Source organism: Hippocampus comes, unplaced genomic scaffold (genome assembly GCF_001891065.2).
Source record: "Hippocampus comes isolate QL1 unplaced genomic scaffold, H_comes_QL1_v1.1 scaffold86, whole genome shotgun sequence".
NCBI lineage: Eukaryota > Metazoa > Chordata > Actinopteri > Syngnathiformes > Syngnathidae > Hippocampus > Hippocampus comes.
The window spans coordinates 5,405,042-5,431,765 of record NW_017805882.1 but is presented as its reverse complement, the minus strand read 5'-3'; the positions used below and the strand labels follow the sequence as shown (position 1 = coordinate 5,431,765).

The 26,724-nt window shown below is 42.1% G+C and overlaps 1 protein-coding gene across 2 annotated transcripts in view; it reads left to right on the top strand.

Moving 5' to 3' along the window:
* LOC109527463 (high affinity choline transporter 1-like) overlaps positions 1-22,436 on the top strand; it is a 23,898-nt gene extending 1,462 nt beyond the window's left edge. The window contains exons 1-10 of one of the 2 annotated variants that reach the window (XM_019889408.1): positions 2,303-2,379; positions 4,857-5,016; positions 10,619-10,817; positions 10,907-11,020; positions 11,937-12,092; positions 16,602-16,750; positions 18,280-18,423; positions 18,608-18,761; positions 18,872-19,089; positions 19,871-22,436. In XM_019889408.1, the coding sequence (XP_019744967.1) occupies positions 10,634-10,817; positions 10,907-11,020; positions 11,937-12,092; positions 16,602-16,750; positions 18,280-18,423; positions 18,608-18,761; positions 18,872-19,089; positions 19,871-20,401 (1,650 nt within the window). In that variant the 5' untranslated portion in view covers positions 2,303-2,379; positions 4,857-5,016; positions 10,619-10,633 and the 3' untranslated portion in view covers positions 20,402-22,436. Of the gene's footprint in view, positions 1-2,302; positions 2,380-4,856; positions 5,017-10,618; positions 10,818-10,906; positions 11,021-11,936; positions 12,093-16,601; positions 16,751-18,279; positions 18,424-18,607; positions 18,762-18,871; positions 19,090-19,870 lie in introns of those variants that run through there. The other variant, XM_019889410.1, reaches the window with a different exon arrangement.
* Positions 22,437-26,724: the final 4,288 nt, after the last annotated feature.

Below are 26,724 nucleotides of genomic sequence, written 5' to 3'. Positions count from 1 at the left end.
CACACACACACACAGCACAAATGCCAAACTCAAGGCCCAGGGGAAAGATCTGGCCCACCACACATTTCTTTTGGCCTCCGAAAGCAACTCAGGTGTGTCAACTTGCATGGTCGTTGCTAAAATCTGGACCAAAATGTCAAATTGTCATGTGAACGTTGAGGTTTTGTAATAATTTTGTTACCCTATTTACATACAACAATAATTGAACAGGGCGGCCCAGTGGGCCAGTGTTTAGCGCATTGACCTCACAGTGCAGTGGTGATGGGTTCAATCCTGTGTGGAGTTTGCATGTTCTCCCCGTGTTTACGTGGGTTTTCTCCGGGTAGTCCTGTTTCCTCCCACATTCCAAAAAACACTCAATTGTCCCAGGGGGTGTGGGTGTGAGCGCGGATGGTTGTTTGTCTCTGTGTGCCCTGCAATTGGCTGGCAACCGTTTCAGGGTGCCGCCCCACCTACTGGCAGAAGACAGCTGGGATATAGCGGATCAGAAAATGGATGGATGGATGGAATAATTGAGCAAACTATTTTACTTGACTTGATTGATTCCCAAACTATTCGTCCATTAATTTGTTGTGTACAACTAATAATGCGATGAAACATTTTTCTGGTTTCACTGTCATAACGTCCCTCTGGGGAAGACATAACTGCGACAAAAATGAGTTTGACACCTCTGATATTTTGAATATAATTTGCGACATTGCCACATCGTGCAACTGCAATTCAGTTGCACTCAGTGTGCTGCACTGTGACTGTTTTCCGAGGCATCGCACGCTCCCCTCCCATTCATTTTCATGTTATATATCAGCAGCTTTTGCTTGAACTATTTCCATCTGTATTGCCTGATGCGCTAGGCCAGGGGTGTCAAACTCATTTTCGTCCAGCCACATACTGGTTCGGGTTTTCCTCAGAAAGCTGTGATGACTGAACCCAAATAAATGCATCATCGCCTTCGATTGCATTACACAATATGTTGATTAATAACTAGTTTTAAAGTCAAAAGCCAGTTTAACTTGTTCAAATTGTATTACATTTATTTTAAAAGGGGCCACGGCAATGAAAAATGTTTGCATTAGATCAATGTTTTGAAGAGTGAAGCCAGTTTGCAGTTTGGGAATTTTTGCAAGAAACATGAAGCGGATGTTTTTTTTTTTTATAGATAATTGCAAATCACAAATTGGGATTTAAGGGACTGGAAGTAATGTTTTATTTGTCCACAAGCCCAGAATCGGCTACTGAGGCTTTTTCTTCCAGGTCTAATTTATTATTTAAGGCATTGCAACTAAAGTAATGGCTGTTTTTAAAATGTACAGATACTGGTGTTAAAATGTAACAAGTAAAAATAAAATCTAGTTTAATAAATAAGTTCTCAGTCAAGTGCATAGTATCAGAAAAACTAATGAAGTACAGTCACAAAGTACTGTGTATGTATACAGTTCAGAGATTGTGGATTCGAATCCAGGCTCTGGCCTTCCTGTGTTGTGTTCTCTCTGAGCCTGTGTGAGTTTTCTCCGAGTACTCTGGGTTGCTCCCAAATTACAAAAACATCCATTGTAGGTCAAGTGAAGACTCCAAATCCCAGGTGTCAAACTCAAGATGCGGGGGCCTCATCCGGCCCGCCACATTTTATGTGGCCCACCAAAGCAAATTATGCACGTCAACTTAAGTTTTTTTTTTTTTTTCGTATTCAAAAACATTGCGATGTTGCATTTTTTGTTCCCAATCCCCCTTTTAAAATAAATGTAATCGTATATGAGGAAACAGATTTTACTGGCCTCTGATTTTAACACAAGTTGTTCATATATTTATAGTATTTGGGTTCACAGTCATAACGACAATCTGAAAGAACATTTTTGAATTGACTTCCCCTTTAATGATCCATGCTTCACGTTCTTCAATGGCATGCCTGCCCCTGTTTTTTCTGCCTTATTGCTAACAAAGCACTCAATCAAACTCACTCTCGGTGGACTTGTCCTAGTACTGTAATACCCTATGAGTACTTTGACTGTTAAGCTCGTAGGTCACAGTTTTAGTCCCGCTGCAGGCAAAATCTAACGAGCAAATAATTGTTGGTGAGATGCTAATCTGTTCCCTTGCTACTGTCAAGAAGCCTTTGAGCAAATCACTGGCCTCACCCCATGGCTGAAGTGGTGCAGCACTGTTATGGGCTCTCTGATGTCTTTCTTTACATGTTTGTCTTTGATGTAATCTGGTTTTCTTTGTGATATCCATCCCTCCATCCATTCTATGTACTGCTTCTCATTAGGGTCACAGGTGTGGTGGAGTCTATCCCATCTGACTTTGGGCGTGGCAGAGTACACCCTGAACTGGTGTCCAGCAAATCACTGTCTTTGTGATATGCAACCCAACATACACTGCAGAGTGTGAGTTGAATTTCCCCTTTGGCACAAGCTTTGTTTGAGCTCTGATTCTACATACTCATGAAATGGGAACATCTAAATCTAAACTGACTAACAGCTTTCGATGATCCTACTTTATTTGGAACTACATATTAAATTCACCCTTAGGTCATCATACCAACATGTATTTAATGTGGACAAATTATTTCACACCATAAGTAACTTTTTTGTCCTTTGTGTTTCTTAGTGTTAGTCGAATTTTATCTGTTCTTTTCAAAGTCACAGGACATCCTAAAAGTCTTCCAAGGAGGTGTTAACTTGTAATTTTGCATTCGAGCGTTTCACCTCGGTCGGCTCTGGTGCCAGGAAGGTGTCCACTGTGCGTTACTTTTCCCAGTTGTGCGTCATGTTTGTTTCCAAGTTTGATCAGATGACGTAAATGAATCCCGTTAGTGTTTAGTATGTGTATTCATTGACTTGGCTTTTGACAATATTGTTGGTTGGTGATTGTTAGACCTAGAGTCATACTGGACCATGTAATCACTGCACCAGCAGCAACTGAAAATGGAGATGTCGTATGTCGCTGGTCGCCCCGATCCAAAACTGTTCTTTCACACCAAAGTCATCCAAGTGTGTCCTTGTTTTCTGTAGTAGAACAGAAACTGGCCTTCGCCTAACTGTTGCCACAAAGTTGGAAGCATACAATTGTCCTGAAGGTCTGACCAATTCCTTAATTAGGAAATGTGTCTTGATCCCATACCAAGAGTAGCTTTACAATGATAGGCTGCGTGTTTGTAAAGTGGGTATTAAAATTAAAATGTTTTGATTATGTGGAGCCACGAGTTGACATTTTTAACATTGTTTCTCTTTTACCTTGAGAAGTGAAATGGATCACATTAGGTGATACAAATTGCGCTTACAAAGGCTGGAGGCAAAATATAGTTGCCAAGGACAGCACAATTCTTTCAGGAACTCTTTCCTGTTGCTACAAAGTTTCTTCCCATGTGATTTACTCACTACTTCATGCAGTTAACCATTTGGACTGAAACAAGGTGGGCTTTGTGAAAGTCTTGAGCAAGGAGGCACCCACATCCACACAGTACTGTACACACCAATCAAACTGAAAGGGGGCAACAGAGTATGGGCAGTCTGGGAGAGGAGATGTTTTTCCCCCTTATGGTGTGGGTGTGAGGATCTTGGTGTGATATGTCAGGCTGGCTGTTCAGTCACTGTGAAACACAGCAGGTAGGTGAGACACAGAGCTAAATCATTAATCATATTCTTTTAGTGAAGGATATATATATATATATGTTCCCTCTAATTTTCCATCCGTCCAAGTCTAAGCATTCACAAAAACTCCCTGAGCAATTCATTGGACCACGGTGAGCAACATCAGACATGCACACAGAGGCCAAACTAGTATCACACCTGTTCAAAACCTGCGGTCATAAGAAAGTACGTGACATAGTAAGATATGAAAACATTCAAATTGTCTTTGAGTCAAAATAGAAAATATCATCGGATGGAGATTCATGACATGAATAAAATTGGCCCAAGTTTGTTACTTTTATTTAAGCACACAGGTTATTTTAAGCATGACTAAGTTAGTCTATATAACGATGGTCACACATTGTCCACTCATAAATAATGGAAAATGTGGCATTTAATAAAACGCAAATCATACCAGTCACCTGACCTCTAAGCGTGCGAAAGAGCCTCATTCAAGGGGCTCGTAAACTAATATATGTCCATATTTGGACTTCCTTAAGGGAGCCGTCCGCGTGTCGCCGGCAGCCTCTCGTCTCTCTGTGGTGTGTCAATGAATGAGTGTCAATATATGCATCAAACTGTCAAAGAACAACTGAGTGCGCACCCTTGGTCGCACAACTGAAACTCGTGGAAGTGGTAATAAATAGTCTGCTGTCCTGTTTGTAGATTAAAATGGTGAAGGAAATTAAGGAATGATTGTAGAAATAAAGTCTGCTTGTGGTGCCTGCCAGCTGTCACCATGAGGGTGAAAAAAGTGCGCAATTGCTCACGCGCGCGGCTTAGAGGGAACATTGGATGGGGGTGTTGTTAAAGGATATTATTTAAATCCAGTTGGAAAAGGGCATGAGCAGAAAGAGGTTAATGAGCTGGTCACGAGCAGCAAGAGGTGCTGCAGTGTCTCTCCAGGACCAAAGGCATCCCCCATGCCCATGAATTGTGCTCACAGCGAATCGGCCGTAGACGGGGCCCTGCGGCCACTCACCAATCAGGTGGTCGTGGTCACGTTCACCCAAGTCCCCCCACTTTCTCACTTTAGACACTTAGTCACGCCCCCTGGAGAGCTTTAAAAGAAAGGCAAGGGTGCCGCTTCCAGAGAGTTCCACCCTCCCTCATTGAGTCCGAGTTGAGGCCAGCTTTCTTTTTTCTTTTTTTTTAACACCAAACCACTTAAATCACAATTGAGTTAATTAGACAATTTTTGGACGTTTTCTTTGTGTTCTTTCTGAGCAGTGTGTGACACCATTCTGGTTGAGTGCATTTCAACTCTCACCTCTTCTTTTGGACGGACTCAATCATCCTGCGTGCTCTGTGACCTGTAAGAAAAGCATCACTCTCTTCCATCTTCCCATCATCGCAAAGGTCTGAGACGTTCTGTGTAACACAGAATTGGGTGTGTATCCTCTTTTCTCCATTTTAGTTACCGTGTGCATGAGGTTCATTTACATTATAATGCATGGATGCTTGCTTGCCTTACATTTCTTTTCAAGTGCTTTAAATGGTTGAGTGAGACTGTTGGGGCCACATAACTTGGGGACCTCACCGTGGTGTACAGTTTGTCTTTGTTTTGTGAATTTTTAGGATTGTGATTCATTTGCCACTGCTACTCTAGAAGACAAGAACTGATGAGATTCACGACTGGGGGTTTGATAGCCCGGAAGAATAAGCGTATTTGATGGAACACAAACAATTGGAAAAGGTTTTACAAATGTAGGATGTAAACTTGCATGTTAGTCACAAGTGTACATTTTTATATCAGTTCAGTCATCAGGAATGTGGTATTTCCTAGACGGGGAAACTAAGGACCTCTCATTCGAAGCAGGAATTATTGTCATATCAAGATAACAGAGCTGTCATGATTTTAAATCAGCGTCTTTAGACTCGACGAAAGATTTTTGGGCTGGATATATTCCAAACAACGTGTCATATCAATTAGGAAAAAGGGTATGCAAAGGCAGTTTTCAGGCCATATATTGTACAAAGGCAAATTTTTGACTACAATATAGTTGGCTCTCAATGTGTTCTGTCTCTGAAGGACAATGTTGGTGTTTAGGAAAACACAGGTCACATTTTACTGAGCCTTTAACAGCAAGCAGAAGGTTATATTTTTATTATAATCAGCACAAATGAACCTAGTGAAGCTTTACATGCAGTTTGGCCGTATGTGCTCATAGTAGTGGATAATAACCCATCTATAAGATCGCAGGCATGATGGAGACATGGTGAGCGGCAGCGGAAAAGTACTGAGAGGCAGGGAAATGGAGACATGCGGCTAGGGAGGGAGGTATTCATAGATAGTAATAGCTGAGCTTTGCCAAGTCACACTTCTGCACCTGTATCAGAGGACACTGCTTATTTAGACCGAGAGTCTCCTCATGTCTGAAGTTACTCTAGTTACACTGGCAATAAATAAATGCTGTGCCAGCTGTCTATCAGCCAAATGCTGCCGAAGGTTACATTGAGCCCTCTGATGCAACAACTTCAAATGTCAGTAGGTAAAGTCAAACACACAGTGTGTGTGTGTGTGTGTGTGTGTGTGTGTGTGTGTGTGTGTGTGTGTGTGTGCGTGTGTGTGTGCGTGTGCGTGTGCGTGTGTGTGTGTGTGTGATATAATGTTTGTAAATATACTGTATACAGTATATAGATGTCTCTATTTCTTTATATATATATATATGAATATGTATATATGTATGTATGTATATGTATTTAACAGAAGCAGAAGGTTATATTTTTCTTATAATCAGCACAAATTAACCTAGTGAAGCTTTGCATGCAGTTTGGCCGTATGTGCTCATTGTAGTATATATATATATATATATATATATATATACATACATATATATATATTATGTGTATATGTATGTATGTTCCACAAACACAACATATTGTCAAGACACAGTACATTTCAAACTCAGACAGAAAAAAACCCTCCATCAATGTATTCAACTTTAATAACCACAAATATTTAAACAATGTGAGCTTTGTAACAATCTATAAAAGCTGACGCAAGAAAAATGATGGGGGTGAAAAAAATTATTTTTACATCAAGGGTCTGTATCATGTAAAATCAACAGTTTTTTTTTTTTTTTTGCTTTCGACCATGTAAAAAAGCTGATTCCTCACCAAGAAAACCCCCAGAATTGTATAAATGTGATCCTGCCAAAGTTCCATTTTTCTAATATGTACAGAGAGTATGCAGTATCATACTGAGGTGACTTTTTACTCCCATTGAAACTGTGAAAGAGGACATATGTTTTGTTACAGGAGCGATGTGATGTGCTTCTGTCAGATAAACATTCAGAGCCAAACAACAATTTGGGGCCAGACTGTGTGAGTGCAATTTAGAGGTATCGAGGTCATACAATAAAGTGTGAATTACCTCATGTGTATGGCGGAGCGTTACACGTGAGAGTGCCCACACCGCCCTGAATGTATACATTCGTAAGCAGGGAATGTTCACCGTATTTCTTATTGTGAAAGTGAAGAAAAACAGTTTGGCCCAAAGATGAGCACTGTTTCAATTTTTACCCCAAATCAATCATGTTTCAACTAGCCAACATTCAGAAGAAATATGGGCCTTTGAATTTGAAGTGCAATGAATGGTTGAGGTTTTATTGGGGTTTTTTTTTACTACCTCTGTGGTTTACAACACTCCTTAATGGTAAATTTATAGCAGTTTTAGGCATTTTCGGTAATTTATAGCTCACAAAAGATACAATTGTTTTTCTTTGTTCATCTGTATGTGTTAAAAAAAGAGGGAGGGAAACAAGAATATCTCAGCCACCTGACACCCAGGGTCCCCTGGCTGATAAGCTTATCCGACACACATGCTCAACAAGACTAAATGTGACATGAAAACCTCCATTTTGACGTCAGCTAAAAAAATCGAGAAATAATTTGGCATTCTTTCAGACGTCTTCATGATTTGTTAGAGAATGAAAAAAAATTGCAGTTATCCAACTTATGTTGAATCCAGTCATAAAAATCTACACAACCTATTGATCAAAGAGTGCACCGAACAGCAAATGAAATGTAAGCGAATCACTTTAGATCAGGGTCGCCCAAGTCCGATCAGCAAGAGCCCCCACCGAGACTGTTTCATGTTTCCCGCATCCAATGTGCCTGATTCAAATGATCCGGTTGATTATCAGCTTGTTGATGAGCTGATCATTTGTTGGAGGAGGGAGACAAGCTTGAGGACTGGACTTGGGTACCGCTGCCTTAGATACTTCCAGTAATTCTTTTCTGTCTTGTATTTCGAGAAGACTGTAACATGAGTATTTCCAGAAATGGAAGATGATGCACAATCACTGTGTAGCGCGGGAGGAAGCTATAAGGGGAGTCCCCCTCAACTTCAAAATTGGTCTATTCCCCACGAAGGAATCTCGGTCTCACTTGAGTGTGAAATATCTTGCATACGTATAAGGAGGGGGCTCTCGAAAATAACCGGCCATCTGCAAACACCTAAATGTGCACTTTGTTTGAATTCAAATAACCGCCAAGGCAAACAACATTTTTAATATTAGGATTCACTGGTGAACTTGTGAAAACCTTCACACAATTACCACACGTTAGTCCAAAGTGAACAAGACGCTCCAGCAAACAACGTTGTGTCTAGGCGGTTTGTTTACTCTTGCGTTCAAATTCCTCGACTAGTATAAATAAATACATCCAATTTAAAGACGCCACTAATGCGGTAATATTTGATTATGGCGCGTTAGCTGTACATTCAGTAATTCAAATGTTTGACAGAAAGGTGATTGTGTCATCTCAATGACAGTAACCTGTTCTGGGTTGTGTGTTACAAGCTAATGAAAAATCGCAGCAGCCGAGAGGGAATTTTCCTTCCCTTGTACCGAGATAACACTGCTCAGGAACACTCGAGACATGAGATGTTTTTGCTGCACCTTCCGCCGATGAGTTTTAGAAGTGGCAAGCCAAGTATACCCTCGCTTATGCAAGACACAGTCAACCTTTGAATGTGCTTCCAATGTGTTTGTACTAACACTTTGACTAAATCTCGGCCTGTCAAGATAAAAACACATTTTTCAGAATGAAATATTTTCCCAGAAACTATTACAATGAACGATAGTATTTAAAAACATTTTTTTACATATAAAATAATAAAAGTACATCCGTTTGAAGAGCAATTATCTTTACATTTTCAAGAATGTTGAACATTTTTACTGAAATGTAGAACAATAAAATATCTTTGACCCAAAATAATAGATAAATTAAAAGAACTCAGGCTCCGTTAAAAAAAAAAAATCACTTAAACAAATATTAATACAACACAGCATAGTATCTGTATTGACAAAGTAAATTGAGATGTTTTTGATCTCTTTCCCTGATTGTACATGGCTGGAATGAATGTTTGGGAAATACGCATTTTTAAAGCAATTTCTACCGCCTGATTAGTCAGCAGTTAGTGTTTTTTTTTTCATACATATTAGTAATCAGAAATAGCATTGGTGCCAATTGGCTGCCATTGGCGATACTGAACACTACTGCGATTATATTCATAAATGAGTTGTGAGTACCCGTGATCCGAAGGGACACATGCAAACCAAAGTGAAACAGTCAAACCGAACCGTTAAAATGTATTTCAAAATCCGTTCCACCCCTAGCATGTATGTGTGTGTGCCATCATGCACAAATAATACAATCACCAGTACACAGCGACTCCTATTTACAAAGACTCGCTCATACTTCCTAGAAATGTTCTCGCATGTATTCCGAGGAAGACCGTACTTGGGCTGTTCACGAGACTCTACTCTGCGTTCTCCATATTGAGAAACGGCCATTGACATTGCATTGTCAAAGAGAGCAGGCCATTTTCAACACTTTAGATTGGCCAGTCATTTGTAAAAATATCACAGTCGCGTTGGGACTGAACAACGGTATCAATTTGTGAAACAATTTGTAATTGAACAAATTTGGAGGTTTTTGGGCCAGCGCCAGTGCTATACGGTTACACGATATGGACTCTGCAATGTGTGCTATGATAAAGAGCTGTGTGCTATAGCGCACACACATACACACTTGTAGATCACACAAGCCATATGAGTGAATTTTCAGGCATTTGTTGACTTTGGCACCAGTCCCAGTCCCCCCTCCATTCCTTCTATGCCTTCACATAAACACACGCACACTCACATACGCATACACATACATACACGCACACACATACCCCTCTTGGCTTGCATGTTTCAGTCCCTTCCCTTGACAAACATTTCCTCCCCCCGCCACCCATACCCATATGCAAGTGAATGTCCATACATTCTTTCAGCAGCTCGAATTTGATTCTGGTCTTATAATGCATTGATTTTTTTATTGATTTGTTTTTAACTTAGCAGGAATTATGTCTTGTTTTTCCTCCTTTAAAAATTACTGGTTGAATTTATGTCAAAAGTAAGGGGGGGGGGGGAATTATGTTTTCCAAGGCACTACTCCTCCTTTTATAATTCTGATAGCTCGCTGACGTTGTCTGGTGCCTGATGACGGTTGCATAAATGTTTCTGAAATTGACTACAGAAGAAGCGGACCATAAAAGAAATGTACATAGTCTCATCTCGTGTACTGATCTCCCTTGAGTTGTTTCCACTTCCTGTGTTTGGGGTCAAAACTTGGGCCATCTAACCACACAATAATTGGAAAACAAACTTCCAGGATTTTGTAAGTTCAGCCATAGACATAGTGAGACCACCCGTGCCTCAGTTTTTTTTCCTCCTTTGTTAGCCCAACACGTACCACCTTGTTGTCCCCCCCCCACTACTTTTTACCCCATGCTCCTGTCTGCCAAGAAAGTTGTCAAGTCGTTTGAACATGAACATCCAGCCGCTCACTGTCCTTCCACTGTTCCCACAACCTTTCCCTTTTCACAGTATAATTTTTTTCCCCCAAGTTAAGACGTCTGTTTGAAAAAGAATGACACGAGTGAACACACATGCATTTTTTTTTGTGTGTGTGTTTATGCGTCTTTTCCTGTTCAACAGAGACAATAGCCAACCATGGCTTTGAACGTGCCGGGTCTGGTGGTTATGGCGGCCTTCTACCTGCTGATCCTGGGAACGGGCATTTGGGCATCCATGCGCTCCAGGAGGGAGGAGAAAAAGTGCAAAGGAGATGGAATGGAGATCACACTACTCGCCGGACGGAACATCAACTTGCTCGTGGGAGTCTTCACCCTTACGGGTAAAAAAAATGTGCTGGTTTGTTTGTATGAAGAAAACAAATAACAGCTGACTGATGTTTTTTTTTTCCCAAAATAAATGTCTTTGCAGCCACATGGGTAGGAGGAGGTTTTATCCTGGGTATAGCTGAAGCCACATACAATCCAACATTAGGAGCAGTGTGGGCTCTCATGCCGGTGCCCTACGTTGTTACATTCTTCTTGGGTGAGTGCTCCTTGTTACACAGAGGCTGAAGCCGAGAACTAAATACTCAGTCAGTCCCCACCTACCCATCACACGCTTTTTTTTTCTCTCGCTAGACCAAATGATTATACATAAGTGTAAAGGGTTTGAAATTGAGACCCCGGCAAGTAGCAGGAAATTCCCGTAAAATTTAGATGCTGACAGGAGTGTGTCCTACTGTACATTATGTAACCGTTACAATGCACCTACTTAAATGGAACTTGATCTGCAGGCTTTTTAGGGGGGGTGGGCTCTTCAGGATCCATCAACATCCTTTGTTTTATAGCATGCTGCCATACGACAGTTAACTACAAATCAACACAAATGACCTTATACAACAGTTAAAAAAAAAAAGACAAATTGCTTTTCTGTTTTTCAGACCAATAATAGTGTCGGCGACAACGGACAGATCCTCAATATCCCCACCATCAGCTAGCTGACTGCACAAAACTATAAAAGTGTCTCTCAGGTTAAAAATACGATGACGAGGAATCAGTTTAGGATGGTAATATGAGGCAACAGGTGCAAAGTGATGACTTGAAGCAAAGCGACCTCTAATCGCTGCGAGAGACGCATGCGCATACACATTTGCAACAGGTGACGTGACCAGCGCGCTGGGCCAATATCACAATGGCCGGCAGAGTGTGAGAGTTCAGCAGTACAGAAATCAGCAAATATAACGTGCCGCTCTTGGCTACGTGGACTCCTGTGTTCAGCTGATAGCATTTTATTATCTCCAGAGAACACTCGTTTTCCTTTATGTCCACATGTACCGTCGTCATTCTCCTGAACCCCGCTCCTTGCCGTTTTCTGTTCCTGTTTTCCAGTGATAGGAATGTAACATCTTTCTCTAGCCGAACACCTTTATTTTGCACCAATACTTTCCTTTCTCTTCCAGGTGGCTTTTTCTTCGCAAAACCCATGAGAGAGAACAAGTATGTGACCATGATGGACCCTTTCCAGAAGAAGTATGGCAACTTCCTGAGCAGTGTTCTGATCCTTCCTGCATTGATCGCCGATGTACTGTGGGTGTCACGCACACTTGTCAGCCTGGGTGAGTTCCTTCGTACTGTCGAAGTGCGTGTGGGACACAATATGTGTGCATGCACCTTGCAGCCATCAACATGTAGGCACACAATGAGTGCAATCCTTATTTGATGAGGCATACCACTGATGTAGTGGGCACTCAAATGTCCATGATGGGGTGTTTACAGGAGTGTTTACTCCTGCACTTATTGAAACGTTACCCTCAGGACTAAATTATGAGTATTTACACTCCTGAAAAGCTGTGAAGTCCTTGTACTGGTGCGTGGTGAGGGGTGGGGGCCCCTTGGCCCAAAGTAAGTCAAGGACAGCTATTCAGTTATATGAGCAAGGCATGCGTACATGCTCTTGCTGTCAACTGAGAATGCCATGCCACGTAAATGCTTAAATATACAGTGCATAAACAACGCACGCGTGTTGTCGCCAAGCTCAGTACTTGGTAAAAGTTTGGGATCATTTAGAAAAGCCGATGTTCGTAAAAGAAAAGTACTTTTATATTGAAAGTGCTTTGCACTCATTTATTTTGACAACTCATTTGGAGTGACACCAGTGTGAACTTTGTTTGTTACACAAAGCAATGTTCCAGTGCGATCAATAAAACTACTGGTAGTGTTTTCGTGACAGTCAAAGACATTTCAACGTGACGGTTATGTACAGCAACAACACAACTAACTGAAAAGTGACGATCACTTAAGATAAGAGGACATGTGGCGGTCTGGGCAGCTTTGTTGCCGACAGTCAGCTACTATTCTGTCCACTGATTTGGAGGTAGCGACCATATTTCAACTATGTTGTCAAACATGGAATGAACTCGAAATTGATTCAACAAAACAAAGCTCAAGATGATCCAGTCCATGAGGGGTACCCAGGTCCAGTCCTCGAGAGCCCCTCGATGTCACCCTGTATCCAGCACACCTGATTGATCATTCTCAGGCTTCTGGAAGCTTGATGATGAGCTGATTATTTGAGTGCAGTGTGCTGGAACAGGGGGGCATCTAAAACCGGCTGCATAAGGGCTCTGGAGGACCGGACTTTGGGCACCTTTGCTTTCCATTCATGACCTCATAATTTTTTTATTTTTAATCATATTTATGAGCGATCCCAAACTGTTATGGGCAAGCATTAGCTAATGCCCCATATGATGAATTGATAGATTTTTTTTAAAATTCAAATTGTTATTTTATTGTTTCTTCATAAGTTACATGATTTTGTACTGTAATTCCTGCTGCTTTATTCGGTATGCTTTTAGGGGTGTCCCGATTCGGTATGGACATCGGTTCGATATTGGCCAAAAATACAGTCTCAAATTGGTCTACATCCAAAATCTCACATATTGGTCCATTTCCGACTCTGTTGTCCCCATGAACTGAATGCGTAATTCTGAATGTACTGAAGTAGACTTGAATTGTTATTTTGCACACAGAGAGTACAATTTGTGTTGAGGGACTTTATTAGGGCTACTTCTCAATATCCTTTACTGTATTTTACTTTATTTTGCTTTTATGTCAGTTAAGAGCAGTACATTGAATTGATGTAACCCAAATGCTTGATATAAGTTGGTCCTATTTTCTCATGCCTGTCATTGCTGAATGTTGTTCAAATGGTGTCACTTGATCAAGTCTCTTACACTAAACGCTACAAAATAAATACAAGCTTCTATCATTCTCGTATCGGATCGATCTCGGCATGAAAAAGTTGTATCGGGACACCCCCAGGATGCTTTACGTTGCCATGTGTATCCATGTGTGCGTTATGCTGGCTGTGAGTGCAATGTTGTGCAGTGTGAGTGCGTATGTCATGTTTTTGCGTGTGTGTTTTAATGCTGTCTTCTTTTCCAGTGGTATTTGAAAAGGGGGGTTAAACATCGAGCAGCCTGTTGATTGTGAAAGGTGATCAATTATTCAAACCAGGTTGTTCATATCATGAGAGACTTTTCTATTCTTTGACCGGTTCAATGCTACGTGCCTTTACATCACTTCATGTGTCTGTAATGTTTCTAAATGTGAAATCTGTGTTTGAGTCAGCATGGTAGTGCTGTAGACTATGCGGACACGCCACAAAAGCAATGTTTGTGAGACTTTTTTTTTCCAAACCAATTGAACCAATTTCGCCGCTGAAGACACCCACAGACACAAAAGCAGATGCTCACATAGCAATAGAGTGGACCACCGCATACCTGCAGATTCACTTACAGTATTTGGAGATTTATTTATTTTTTCTAACCAACCGCCTTGTTTTTTATTGAAAATGATGATTGTTGGTAGTTGCCCGCTTATTCAAGATGTTTTTTTTCTTCAATACAATTGAATGTGCTCATCTTTTATTGTAAATCTTAACTGTGCATCTGATGTACACTCTTAAGCATCATTTGTCTGCCTACTGCGTTGCGGTTGAATATGAGAAAGTTTTTACATTAGGGCGGGCTTCATATGTCGTCAGGCATCATTCAGGATCAACAGCACAAAGCCACCATCAAATTTCTGGAGGGAAGGAAATTGATATTGAAATTGATCAATGGTGTATATTGTGTGTGTGTGTGTGTGTGTGTGTGTGTCTGTGTATGCGTGTTTCTTCAGACACTCAGTGTGTATCCGGGTAGGCAGAGGATCTAAAAACAACGTGGGAGCATATAGCAGCCTGTTTTCTCTGGCCTACCCGAGTGCAGCCCGTGGGGCCAAAGAGGCGCCGATTCTCATTCCACCTCCTATTTTTTTGGATCCTAAATTTAGCGCGGTGGCAAAGGGCACAGCTCAACACACAAGAGATAAGGGATATGCCACTAGAACCGTAAAGCATACCAAGCAGGAGTGCTTTATGATTCAGTCAATGTTATGTCATGGCGAGCCATACGGTAGCTTCGGTAATAAAAGCGACGGCGTGCTTGCGTGGTGCAAACGTATCCAAAGAGATTAAGTTCACAGCTGGAATCAGAATAGAACGTCACATTGCTTCCTGAATATACATTCAAGACTGTTGGCAATAAAAAATAATGCATTATGGCATTGACAGTTATATAAAATTGAACGGGGCCACACAGATTCCTTCATTTGAAAAGTTTTTCATGCAAGATTCTCTAAAATCCTTCTAAAAACTAATGAGAAGACCTTTTTTTTTTCTTCCCACATTTTAGTATCTACCTGTACCTCAGCACCCTGCAAAAGACCATTCTTGTGGGACATTTTGTCCCTAAAAACTGCAGACATTCACCATAGGGCTGTACGGAGCCCTGAAGGGGACATGGGAGGAAAAAAAAAAAATTTGCGAGATCTCGCAAATTTATTTTTTTTTCCTCCCATGTCCCCTTAGGGGCTCCGTAGGGTTGTTTTATTTGTACATTATGAATTCTTAAATCGAATCGCAACAAAGAATTTGCAGTGAGACTGAGGAATTGTGTGTGCGTGTATGTGTGTGTTAAAGCAAAGAGGTGGCAGTGGCATTTTGGAGATTTGTCACCCAAGCGTTTCATTTGATGTCACTCACCAGGCGTGAATGCGGAGGCCACAGTGTCTTGCGCTTTCACACTGAGCTCACTCAGCACATTTTGGCATTTGAGTGAACAGATCGTTGACGACTAGTCAAAGTTATGTAAACGTTAGTAGGTAAGGGGTCCCGTAGGCTTTTAATGACTAATATGACTAATACATGAAGTGGGGAGAGAAGAAGCGTGAACGAACCAAACCGTAGCAGTCAAAGTAACCATTGAACCCAAAGAAGTGAGAAAGTGGTTTTTCAAAAAAGTTTGTTGGAGTGAGTTAGGGGTGGGCATGGTAGGTCAGATGGGTTATAAGTGGCGATAGATGGTGCAGATCTGACCCTTCTCTGTTTAAGGACATTGTTGTGGTGTGGCTGCAGGCTACGGCTGGGGGGACCCTGGCAATATGGGAGAAGAGACAGTAAAGGTAGTGACGTTTTGCTTGCCTTGTTTGAGTAACAAGATGTGTTTTTTTTTTTTAAGTTCACATATTTACTGTACATTTACTTATTCTTTACACTTTCAGTTGTTTCACTACATGAACATTTTTTTTTTCTTTTAATGATCAGTGTCGACTGTTAAGGGTTTATGGAGTCACAATCAATAGGCTGCTTCTCTTCTTTTTGGTTCTGTTTTTAATCTCGTTGCTTTATGTCTGCTTGTTATGCTTTAGGATGTGTTTTTAAGATGTTTAATACAACACTTTATCTGCCCACGTGTAACCTTATTGACCTAGATGACAAGTAACCGCATTGCTATGTTAGGCAATTGTATTATGCGGTTGTTGTTTTTCAGGATATGAATTAAATAACAAGCCCAAACAAATATGTAATACATGGCTCATTAAAAGTGGATGCATGTATATGCGTGTCTGTATGTCTGTGAGAGAAAAAAAAATTAAAAGCAAAAGACAGGTTGAGAACATAAAAAGTAACTTAAACCGGCCACAAAAATACAGTATGTTGCATGTGTCTCCAGTGTTGGATGTATGTGCAAATGTTGTCCCAGCCGTTGCCTGCTGTTCATCACAATGCTGTTTTCTTCCAGGGGGAACTATGAGTGTGATCCTGGACCTTTCTTACGTCTATTCAATTGTCATCTCCGCCGTCGTTGCCGTTGTCTACACGCTCCTGGGAGGGCTTTACTCTGTGGCTTACACAGATGTGATCCAGCTCACCCTCATCTTTATCAGCCTGGTACGTCAATATATATTTACCCCATGACAGCCAGCAAGTCAGAACACCTTTCCGATCAGTATTCCATCAGAAATGAAACAAAACCCCAAATTCCTATTTTTTTCGTTAACACAGCATATATGTCAGGCCTACGCCGAATCTATTGCCTTCCAAAAGGGGTGAGACATAGAGCTGAGTGATTACATGATCAGACCATTGTCCATCCATCCATCCATTTTCCGATCCGATTTATCCTCACTAGGGTCGCGGTGGGTGCTGGAGCCTATCCCAGCTGTCTTCGGGAGGTAGGCGGGGGGCACCCTGAACCATTTGCCAGCCAATTGCATATAGCAACCGTTGGTTGCTGTAACTCGTTATAACGACCATGTATGCATACACTCATACCGAGGGAAAATTTAGAGCGTTCAATCAGCCTGCCATGCATGTTTTTTGGAATTTGGGAGGAAACCGGAGTCCCTGGAGAAAACCCACGCAGGCACAGGGAGAACATGCAAACTCCACACAGGAAGGTCGGAGTTGGAATTGAACCTCTGCACTGTGGGGTCGGCGCGCTAACCACTCAACCACCAGGCCGCCCTCTTTCTTTTCATTTATTTATTTGTTTATTTTTGCAAAGCTTGGTTTCATGGGTGCAGCCATCTTGGAAAAGGGAGTTTGCAGAGTGTTGCACTGATGAATCAAGAACAGTGCTTACTATGGATGTTCTTGCTTCGTTTCTGAATTTGATGCGATGTAAACTGCATTAGCCTGCTGTGTTCTCTTAGCTAAGTTCTCAGTGGCTTAAATCAGGTCCATATTCCACTTTGGAAGGTAATTGTCGACAGGGTGGGGTCTAGTGTTGGGGTTTGCTGCGAGTTGGAAACACCAGTATTGTAGAATATATATATATATATACCATGCCATACCCTATAAATGAGGCAATATTTATTTCTCTTATCGTGTGCAAACACACACACACACACACACACACACACACACACACACACTATTCTACAATACTGGTGTTTCCAGTATATACATGTATATGTATAGGGTGGCCCGGTAGTCCAGTGGTTAGCACGTCAACTTCACAGTGCAGAGTTACCGGGTTCAATTCCAGCTCCGGCCTCCCTGTGTGGAGTTTGCATGTTCTCTCCGGGCCTGCGTGGGTTTTCTCCGGGTGCTCCGGTTTCCTCCAATTTTCAAAAACATGCATGGCAAGCTGATTGAACACTCTGTGTAAGTGTGGGCATGGATGGTTTTTCGTCTCTGTGTGCCCTGCGATTGGCTGGCAACCAGTTCAGGGTGTCCCCCGCCTACTGCCCGAAGACAGCTGGGATAGGCTCCAGCACCCCCCGGGACCCTAGTGAGGGTAAAGTGGTCTGGAAAATGAATGACTAAATGAATGTATATATATATATATGTATGTATGGGCGCCTTTCGTATGGCCAAGAGAAGCTCTGTTTAGATTCCTAGTTTCAAGGCAGACTGGAAACATCCTGAACTGAGTGCATCATGAAATCAGCTGAGCTTTGTGTTTGTGTACACAGTGGGTGTGTGTCCCTTTCCTGTTGACCAACCCTCACTCTGTGGACATCTCACTGACGGCCTACAACCAAACCTTCCAGGCTCCTTGGGTTGGCAAGGTGGAGCTTAATGAAGCCGGCAAGTGGTTTGACGACTTCATGCTGCTGGTTAGTCGAGGAACGCTTTATAAATACACGCAGGATCGTAAAAATATCGCTTGCGACACTCTGCTCAGTTTTAGGGCTCTTGCCTCAAAGGGAGCCTCAAATAGAATCGATGCCAGCTGTTAATTTCCTTAGGTGTGAAAATGACAGCGATGATATCTTAAGAGGTTGACTATGTATGTGACAGGCTCTCGGTGGTTTGGCCTACCAAGCGTTCTACCAGAGGATCCTGTCTGCCTCATCGTACAAGCAGGCTCAATTTACCTGCTTTATCTCCTCCTCCTTTTGCCTGGTGCTGGGTATCCCCTCAGTGCTGGTGGGAGCTGTGGCTGCATCTACTGGTACATTCCACTCTTAATTGCAGGACTTGTGGCGTCAAGACAATTAGGCCTTTTCTATTTGCAACGCTTCCTCATTCCTAATCGCTTCTCCTTCTCTAACCGTTCCATAGATTGGAACTCGACAACCTATGGACTGCCAACTCCATATGATCGCGGGGAAGTAGGATCAATCCTCCCCATCGCCCTGCAGTACCTCACACCCACCTACGTGTCTATCATCGGGATCGGAGCTGTAGCCGGTGCTGTCATGTCCTCCATGGACTCAGCCCTGCTGTCCTCTGCATCATTGTTCTCCTCCAATATCTACAAGAACATCATTCGGAAGCAGGTGAGAATGTCAATGATAATGTGCGCTGACATACAGGTGGAATTATTGGCGTTTGAAGTGAGTAGAAGACTATCAAGAGGCCCCGTATACACATATGTGACTCCAAAAAAATGTTGTTTTTTTTTCATGAATGAACCATTTGGTTCATTAAAATAAAGTAACAGTTATCATGTCTTGTCTTGGCCAGGACGGGGAAGAAAAAACACCACCAACTGTAAATTGATCGATGCAAAAATGTATGAATCGAAACTATAATGAATCATTTTAAAAGCATAGTTGCAATTTCTGGAGCGAATGTTAATTCTTTCCCCACAGACATCGGTTGCTGCAGACAGAAGTATGTTGTACTCTTACAGCAACTGAATTACGTATCGATGCATGATGCCCATCTGTTGGCCATTAATGACCATGAAGGCCACTTGTGATTGTGAAGGACACAAGACCCTGGCTTGTCTGAAACGGAATCGATATTAAACACTTGTTTAACCTATCAATCAGTTTGCAGTCGCATGCTTACTGTATTTTCTTGAGGTTCTCTACAATAAAGCTCTCGTGAAAAATGAAGATCCTGGTTAAAAATAGCCCTTTGAGTAACTCGTACTATAAGTTCACAACATTCATGAAATTAAACGACAAGAGAAGTTCATATGATATGTCCCTGCATGTTACTCTTCTGTCGTATGTCGACTGAGTCTTTGGCCTGGCCTCCAGGCAACATCAGCTGCTCCTTCCTTCATTCAAAAGCACCATTTTGAAACACTGTCTGTCTCTCTCATCTCAGGCATCGGACCGCGAGATGCAGTGGGTGATCCGGATCTCGGTGGTCGTTGTCGGTCTGGCTGGCACTGGCCTCACCTTCTTGGACAGCAGCGTGCTGGTCTTCTGGCTGGTGGGTGTGGACATGTCCTACACCATTATGTTCCCTCAGCTGGTCTGCGTCCTCTTCTTCAAGGCGTCAAATGGCTACGGGGCCACCGTGGGCTTCCTAATGGGAATCACTCTGAGAATCATGAGCGGCGAGCCCCTCGTCAGCCTGCCGCCCATCATCCGCTTCCCCAACTGCCGGCTGAATGCCGAGGGCAAGCTTACTCAGTACTTCCCCTTCCGCACTGTGATCATGCTCAGCTCACTGGTCAGCATCGTCGTCGTGTCTTGGCTGTTGTCTTTGGCTTTCGACAACGGTCTTTTGCCTGAGAAGTGGGATGTGTACAAGGTCAAGAAGCGCAAGCTGAGCAAACTTGTCGAAGAGAAGACCACTGAAGAAAACGAAGAGATGCTCGCATCCAAGCGGCAACTGGACACCAGCTGCTGAGGGGCCTCTCAGGCAAAAGATGGGCCGCGATGGGAGAGGCAGACACACTCGCCTGCTCGACGGGGGTTCGCCGAGGGCCGTTAACAGGAGTGGCTTCATGTTTTCAATCGAATCTGGTCAGAATCTCGGACTTTGTGTCACATACCGAACAGCCCAACATCGGCAATATGTCCCCTGAGTCCCCCTAGCACCCATCTTTGTTATCAGCTTCCTTCTACAATCAAATAACCATAAAAAAATGTCAACTTAACTTGTGTTATGATAGTTAACTACCCATTAACCAGTGTAGCATACAATGTGATTCATTAAAAACATCCAATGACAGAGTCTTCTTATCAGCTAATCACACATCTTTGCAATGGACAGAAGGAGCGCAGCCTTTTCAAATCATTTCCATGTGGAAAAGAAAGGAGGATGGCATTGATCAATTGTTTTTGTTTAATGGATCTTGGATTTGTACAGATTTGTAGAAATATATTTTATCACACCAGCAAAAAGATGTTCCTTTTTGGATGCAAACGTAGTCCCTTGACTCAAGTGCGTATGCAACACATCTGCACAAGAAAGGAAAGGAATATTCAGTCCAACTGAAGACCGGTGAGCTACTCTGTAACTCCCTTTTCACTGATATGTCACAGTCCTACGGCATCTACAGATTGTTTTTCTCGCAACGCATTGTCACTCCAGAAACAAGCTGCAAAAGGCAATCATGACATCAATTACTCCGATTCAGCACAGTTTGGTTGTGGTGTTGACCGCACTTCAGTGCGTAGCAATTTCATGTATGCTTGTAGAATACTCTCCATCCTGTGAACAACCTTCTCATCGTTTCAGCACGTTGCATTGTAGCCATGTCGGTATAAAATGGAAAGGTACACTGTTTAAAAAGAAACTGACAACTGTTCTTCGTTGATAACCAACAACCAGGTAATATGTGTGAAGATGCCCATAATGTGAAGACATTCTCAAGCAAAAATACTGTACTGTCGACAGAGCCGAGCCAGTTAGAAACCGCCCATCATTTGTGAATATGCCCATAATGTGAATAAATCATTCTCAAGCAGAAGTACTCTCGACAGAGCCGAGCCATTTAGAAATGACGGTATCCTTCTGAGCCTCCAAACATTTTCTTGTATAAGGCACTAGCATGTGTGACAATCTAACCTACAATTTACTTAAATATCACTGGAAACTGATCTGCCTCGCCTGTTACGGTTTATTTTGATTGATGCTGTCGAATGGGTGTGTATGGAAGACCTTGTATAGTGGGCGCAAGAGCTGAGCACATGTTTCTGAATGCCATTTTAAACGATTTGTCAGGTGGCCAAAATCTGTTTTCCAAAGACTTGTTGTTGAAATAAAACCGAACTCATTGCATGCGTCTTTTTGAATAGATGTGAGTTCTAAATGTTTCATACTCTTGTACAGCCTGATCACAATTTGTACATTGATTCTTATTTTTATATCAAAGTGGCTTGCCATGCGTTGTTAGTTTTAGAGGAAAGGCACAAATGTGTATTTGTATGATCTCAAGTGAACAATGAATTAAAAAAAATCGCCCTCGGTTTTGCTGAATAATGAATGTCGACCTGGTATCACTTTATGTTCGGATTGGCCTGCACTTTCTTAGCAGCGTTACGTGTCGGAACGGTCACAATGAAGACTGCTGCCCAAAAGCACTACATGCAGTCCTTACCAACGGACAAGTATGCCTTAATCGTGGAGTTTTTGTCTGGCATTTTTTGGATCACTTTTGGGGCAGTAATATATTTCTAATGATGTGGTTTTCCAAAGGTCGTCTGTTAACATCCTTGACTGGTATTAGTTTTATTATAATAATAGTGAGCTCCATTTTATTTCTCCCTCCTTGTCTATGTGGTTTTATACTATTATGCATGTCAGTAACTATGTATGCTGAACTTTCGTGAAGGCTGTTCTCTCTTGCCACTTGGCAAGGTCCTGCGTTGTAATCAATGAATATAAATCCCCATGGGGTGAGCTCTCAGAATAAAAGCTGATCTAAAAAAAAAAGAATACTGGCTATGTTGCTTTCGTTGACATGACTGCAAGACAATTGCTTTGGGAGATGGAAACGAAGGTGGAGAAGTAAATTGGCTGAAAAAAAGTAATATAATAGAGGATGGGAAAACATTTCCAGGTTTTATCAAATCAGGTGTTGTGGTAGAGATTATCCACTTTATGCAGGGTGTCACCTCCACCCCCCCAAAAAATTGATTACAGTGCCTGAATTACTGCATGTCCTTGGCAAACAAAATGAAATTCTTCATGTCTTGTCATGTTGTACAAAAAAAAAAAAAAAAGATTCAAAAGTCCACATTTTTCAAGTAGCTATTCAATAGACTGCACCTGATTTTATAATGCTCCGCAAATGGCCGATATGCACGCTGCATGTGACATACCACACATTTGACGCTTTTTCCTCTTGAAATTTCTCATGGTTATCATGATGTTTATTTTTCATATAAAAACACAGCAATAGCACTTTAGTGGTGGCAAGTCAACCTTGTGCTCTTAAATTTACATACCCTCAGGGTATGCAATGTAAACAACAATTAAGACAACAGTCCATAAGAACAATTTAAAAACAATGCCATTTTTTAAAATACTGTATTTGAGTTAGACAGTGAAGTGAAGGAAAAAAAAAAACTGGTCGCCAGTCAGTCGCAGGGCACATTTCGGGACAAACAGCCATTCATGCCCACAGCCACACGAGCACTGAGTGGGAACCGATGCCTCGCTGCCCCCCACAAATGTCAGGCAAGTGTGCCATCAGTGACTTTGGAATCTAATAATTATATTTAAAAAATATTCATGCTTTTATTAGGTAAATAGTTTTGCGGGTGAAATGCATAAGTCAGATTTATACTCGCCGTTGCGCCATGATGTACTGTCCTTTCTGATGTTGGAAAAGAAGCACCTACTCATCTCTCTTCGACCGGATGACATAATCCAACAAAGTCCCAAAAGCGCTTTCAAAATTAAATGTATTATTATTGTTATTATTGTTATTATTAAAGGTGAAGGAAAGGTGCCATTAAGGTGGGAGAGATGACTTTCCAAAGAGACCCTGAGTCTCCCTCCACAGCTGGAAATGGTCACGATGTGCGTCCAGACTTCAGAGGAATAGCGTTTACGCAAAGGCGCCTCGGGCTAATTTAACCAATTTGTGCCGTCACATTTTGGCAAAATTCTTCCAGAATCAGGCAGATACATGAAGATTGACTTGATTGTTTAAGTGTAAAATGAAATGCAGGCACTCAACCCAACTATTTCTATCCATACAATCAAAAGTTATTTTTCCATTCTAACTGTTGACACAGACCACTGAAATTGAACTTCTGTTGCTTCTGAACCACTGAAGTGACTTGGAGGCTGACCATCAGCTATGCCGGGTGGCCTCTGTGCCTCATTTGCATATAGAACATTCTGCAGTTGACTGATAAAACAGGACGCTGCTTGTCTTCTTTAGCTCTTGTCAAACTCAGATTTCCATCTGACCAATACAGTCCAAAACATGTTCCAGAAGAAGATAAAAGCACCAAATCTAACACACGTTTCGAGAGGAGATGGCAAAGAAAGCAAAACCGCATATAATCGCACTTAAATAAAATCGCTAATAATACACTGTGAATGAAGTTAGCACAGGGCAAGCTCAGCAGCTGCTTTATTTTGCATGGACTTCAAGGAGGAGGTTAAAGTGGAGAAAGACAGCTCTTACTTTGCTTTCATTCTATTTATAAGAGGTGGATGCAATCAACAAACGCCTCAAATAAAGAGAAGCAGGCTCAAGTTTCACAGCATCTGCTGCTGCTGCTCTCCAGCTTGTATCAGGCGGCCTCAGTGACGATATTTCCTTCTAAAGGAATTGTCACACGATATCAGTCGACGGATTCATTCTAGGTACAATTGTGGGTTTGAATGAATTTTAAAATCAACGCTACCGTTATGAGCCGAATTATTTCGAACTTGGCTAACTATGGAGTGAAAGCGCATTTGAATTTGCCACCGAGATTTATTTGAGCTGGAAATGACATAAGAACATTTTGAAAAGATATCTCGTCATACATTTTCTATCGTGCTTGTCTTTTCATTAGGTCTGGTCAATTAGGTAATATAGACAAATGCCAAGGGCGCTGCGGCTTTCCGGGGCACCATTTTCAAGTTGCGGGCCAACTGGAACCTATCCCAGTGAAAGAGAGGGGGGTGGGGGGGGGGGAACAGCCTGGACTGGTGATCAGCCAATCACATGGCACAAATAGATACACACCCATTCAAACTCAGATTTACACCTATGCACAATTGAGGCTTCTGAGTGTGTGAGAAAGCTGGCGCAAGCACAGGGAGAACATGCAAACTCCACACAGAAAACCCAATCCCAAAATTGAACCCGGCGGGCCTCTGGAATGAGAGGCTGACGTGATCACGACTTTGCCACTGCCCTGTCAAAATGTATTTCAATAACCGGTCTAACTGCACCGAATGGTACTGACACCAAAATGTGAAGATGATTCCAGTAAAAGTAATGAACGTGATTTCTGTGGTCCAGGCGACGAGGATTCATTTCCCACCCAGTGATGGTAGTAGTGTGAATGGTTTTCTGTGTCTATATGGAAAGAGGAATCAGCTTTATTGTCCTCAGCATGAACACATGTTGTACATGTTCATAAACGCTGTCCTTAGCTTTTAACCGTTGACAAGAGCGAACACAGCAAATATGCTTCGTGGCCCGGGGGACACCGACTAAGCACCTGGACAGACGTTCAGGGTAATTGTGTCTTGCTCAAGGACACCACAGCCATGGAGGGCGGGAGGGATGGTTGTCCATTGCCGTATCCTCTCCAGCTGATATCAGTGTCCACACTTGTTGAGCGTTAAGTTTTTTTTTTTTTTTGGTCCACATTCTTCTGCCAGTCGATGACTTGAAGCAGGCTCCACATGGCCGCAGGTGGCCCGGTGGCCTATGATTGACCAGTTCAGTGTTTAGTCTGCCTTGCGCCCAAAAATCACCTCAAGCATATTGGGGGATAGATGAGGAACACTGGGTTAGGCCGGGGGTCGGCAGCACGCAGCTCCAGAGCCGCATGCGGCCCTTTAGCGATATCTAGTGGCTCCCTGGAGCTTTATAAAAAGATGTTTGAAAATGGAAAAAGATTTTGATAGGAGGTCTAATATAGCTCAAATAGATATGGATACATGTTGCAGCGCCGAAAAAAAGGAGATCTGTGGTGTTTTTTTTTTTAAAATGTACACTTTATTTATGCTTTTAGTCTCGACAAACACAGACACATCTGCGTCCGACTCCGTGCTTTCTCTCTTCTCATTCGACTCGAGAGGTGTTCAAAGACAGCCTCCGAAAAACGGAAATTAATGATCACCTCACTGACACTAAGAAAAGTGAAAATAATGCACCAAAACAAAAAACAAGCGAGGAAATCACAAAATAAATTCTATGGGGGCATTTGTGAACACACAACAAAGGAATGAATAACATAAACAATTCTGAGACAGTCCAGTCTCCTACATACATACAGCATGTGTTTCCTTCATTGTAAGTTTTATAGAAGGCTTTTATTTTTTTGCAGCTCCAGACATATTTGTTTTTTGTTTTTTTGTCCTATATGTCTCTTTCAACATTTTGGGTTGCCGACCCCTGGGTTAGGCTTTGTATAGTTTACGTCGGTAGCCAGACATTTACGTAAATTGGTCAGAAGTGTACATCAGTCCCCACCCCAGAGGGTAGAGGCCATGCATGTAACATGCACTTGTGACACAAAAAAAATGTCTGCTCAGCACATGAAAGGCGGAGCATCTTTCCTAAATGATGCCCATGTCTGAGATTATTTCGCCTAATACTTTCTCCTTTCTCACTTTATTTTCTCAGACCACTCACAAGAAAAGAACAAAACAGCCACCATAAGGTGCATTACAATCAATACCTTTTCGACGCACATTGGCGCAGACTGTTCCGAGACATGCTTTTTTGCCACTTGACTGCATGGAAATTCATGAGCACACATGTTGTTATGGAATATGTTTTCAAACCGAGTGGGAGGTATTATTTTCATTTACATATCATATCAGCAAGTTTCCCTCCCACACAGTTCTAGGACTCTGGGTTTGAATCTTGCCGTTTACCCTGTGGTTATCTCTCTGTACTCGAACTTCCTCCCACAGTCCCAAAAACATGCATCAGTTATGTGCACAATTGTCTCTATGTGTGAATGTGAGTGTGAGTTGTTGTGTGTCCTGCGATTAGCTACAGGGAATAGTCCAGAGCAGGGGTGGCCAACCCGCGGCTCGCG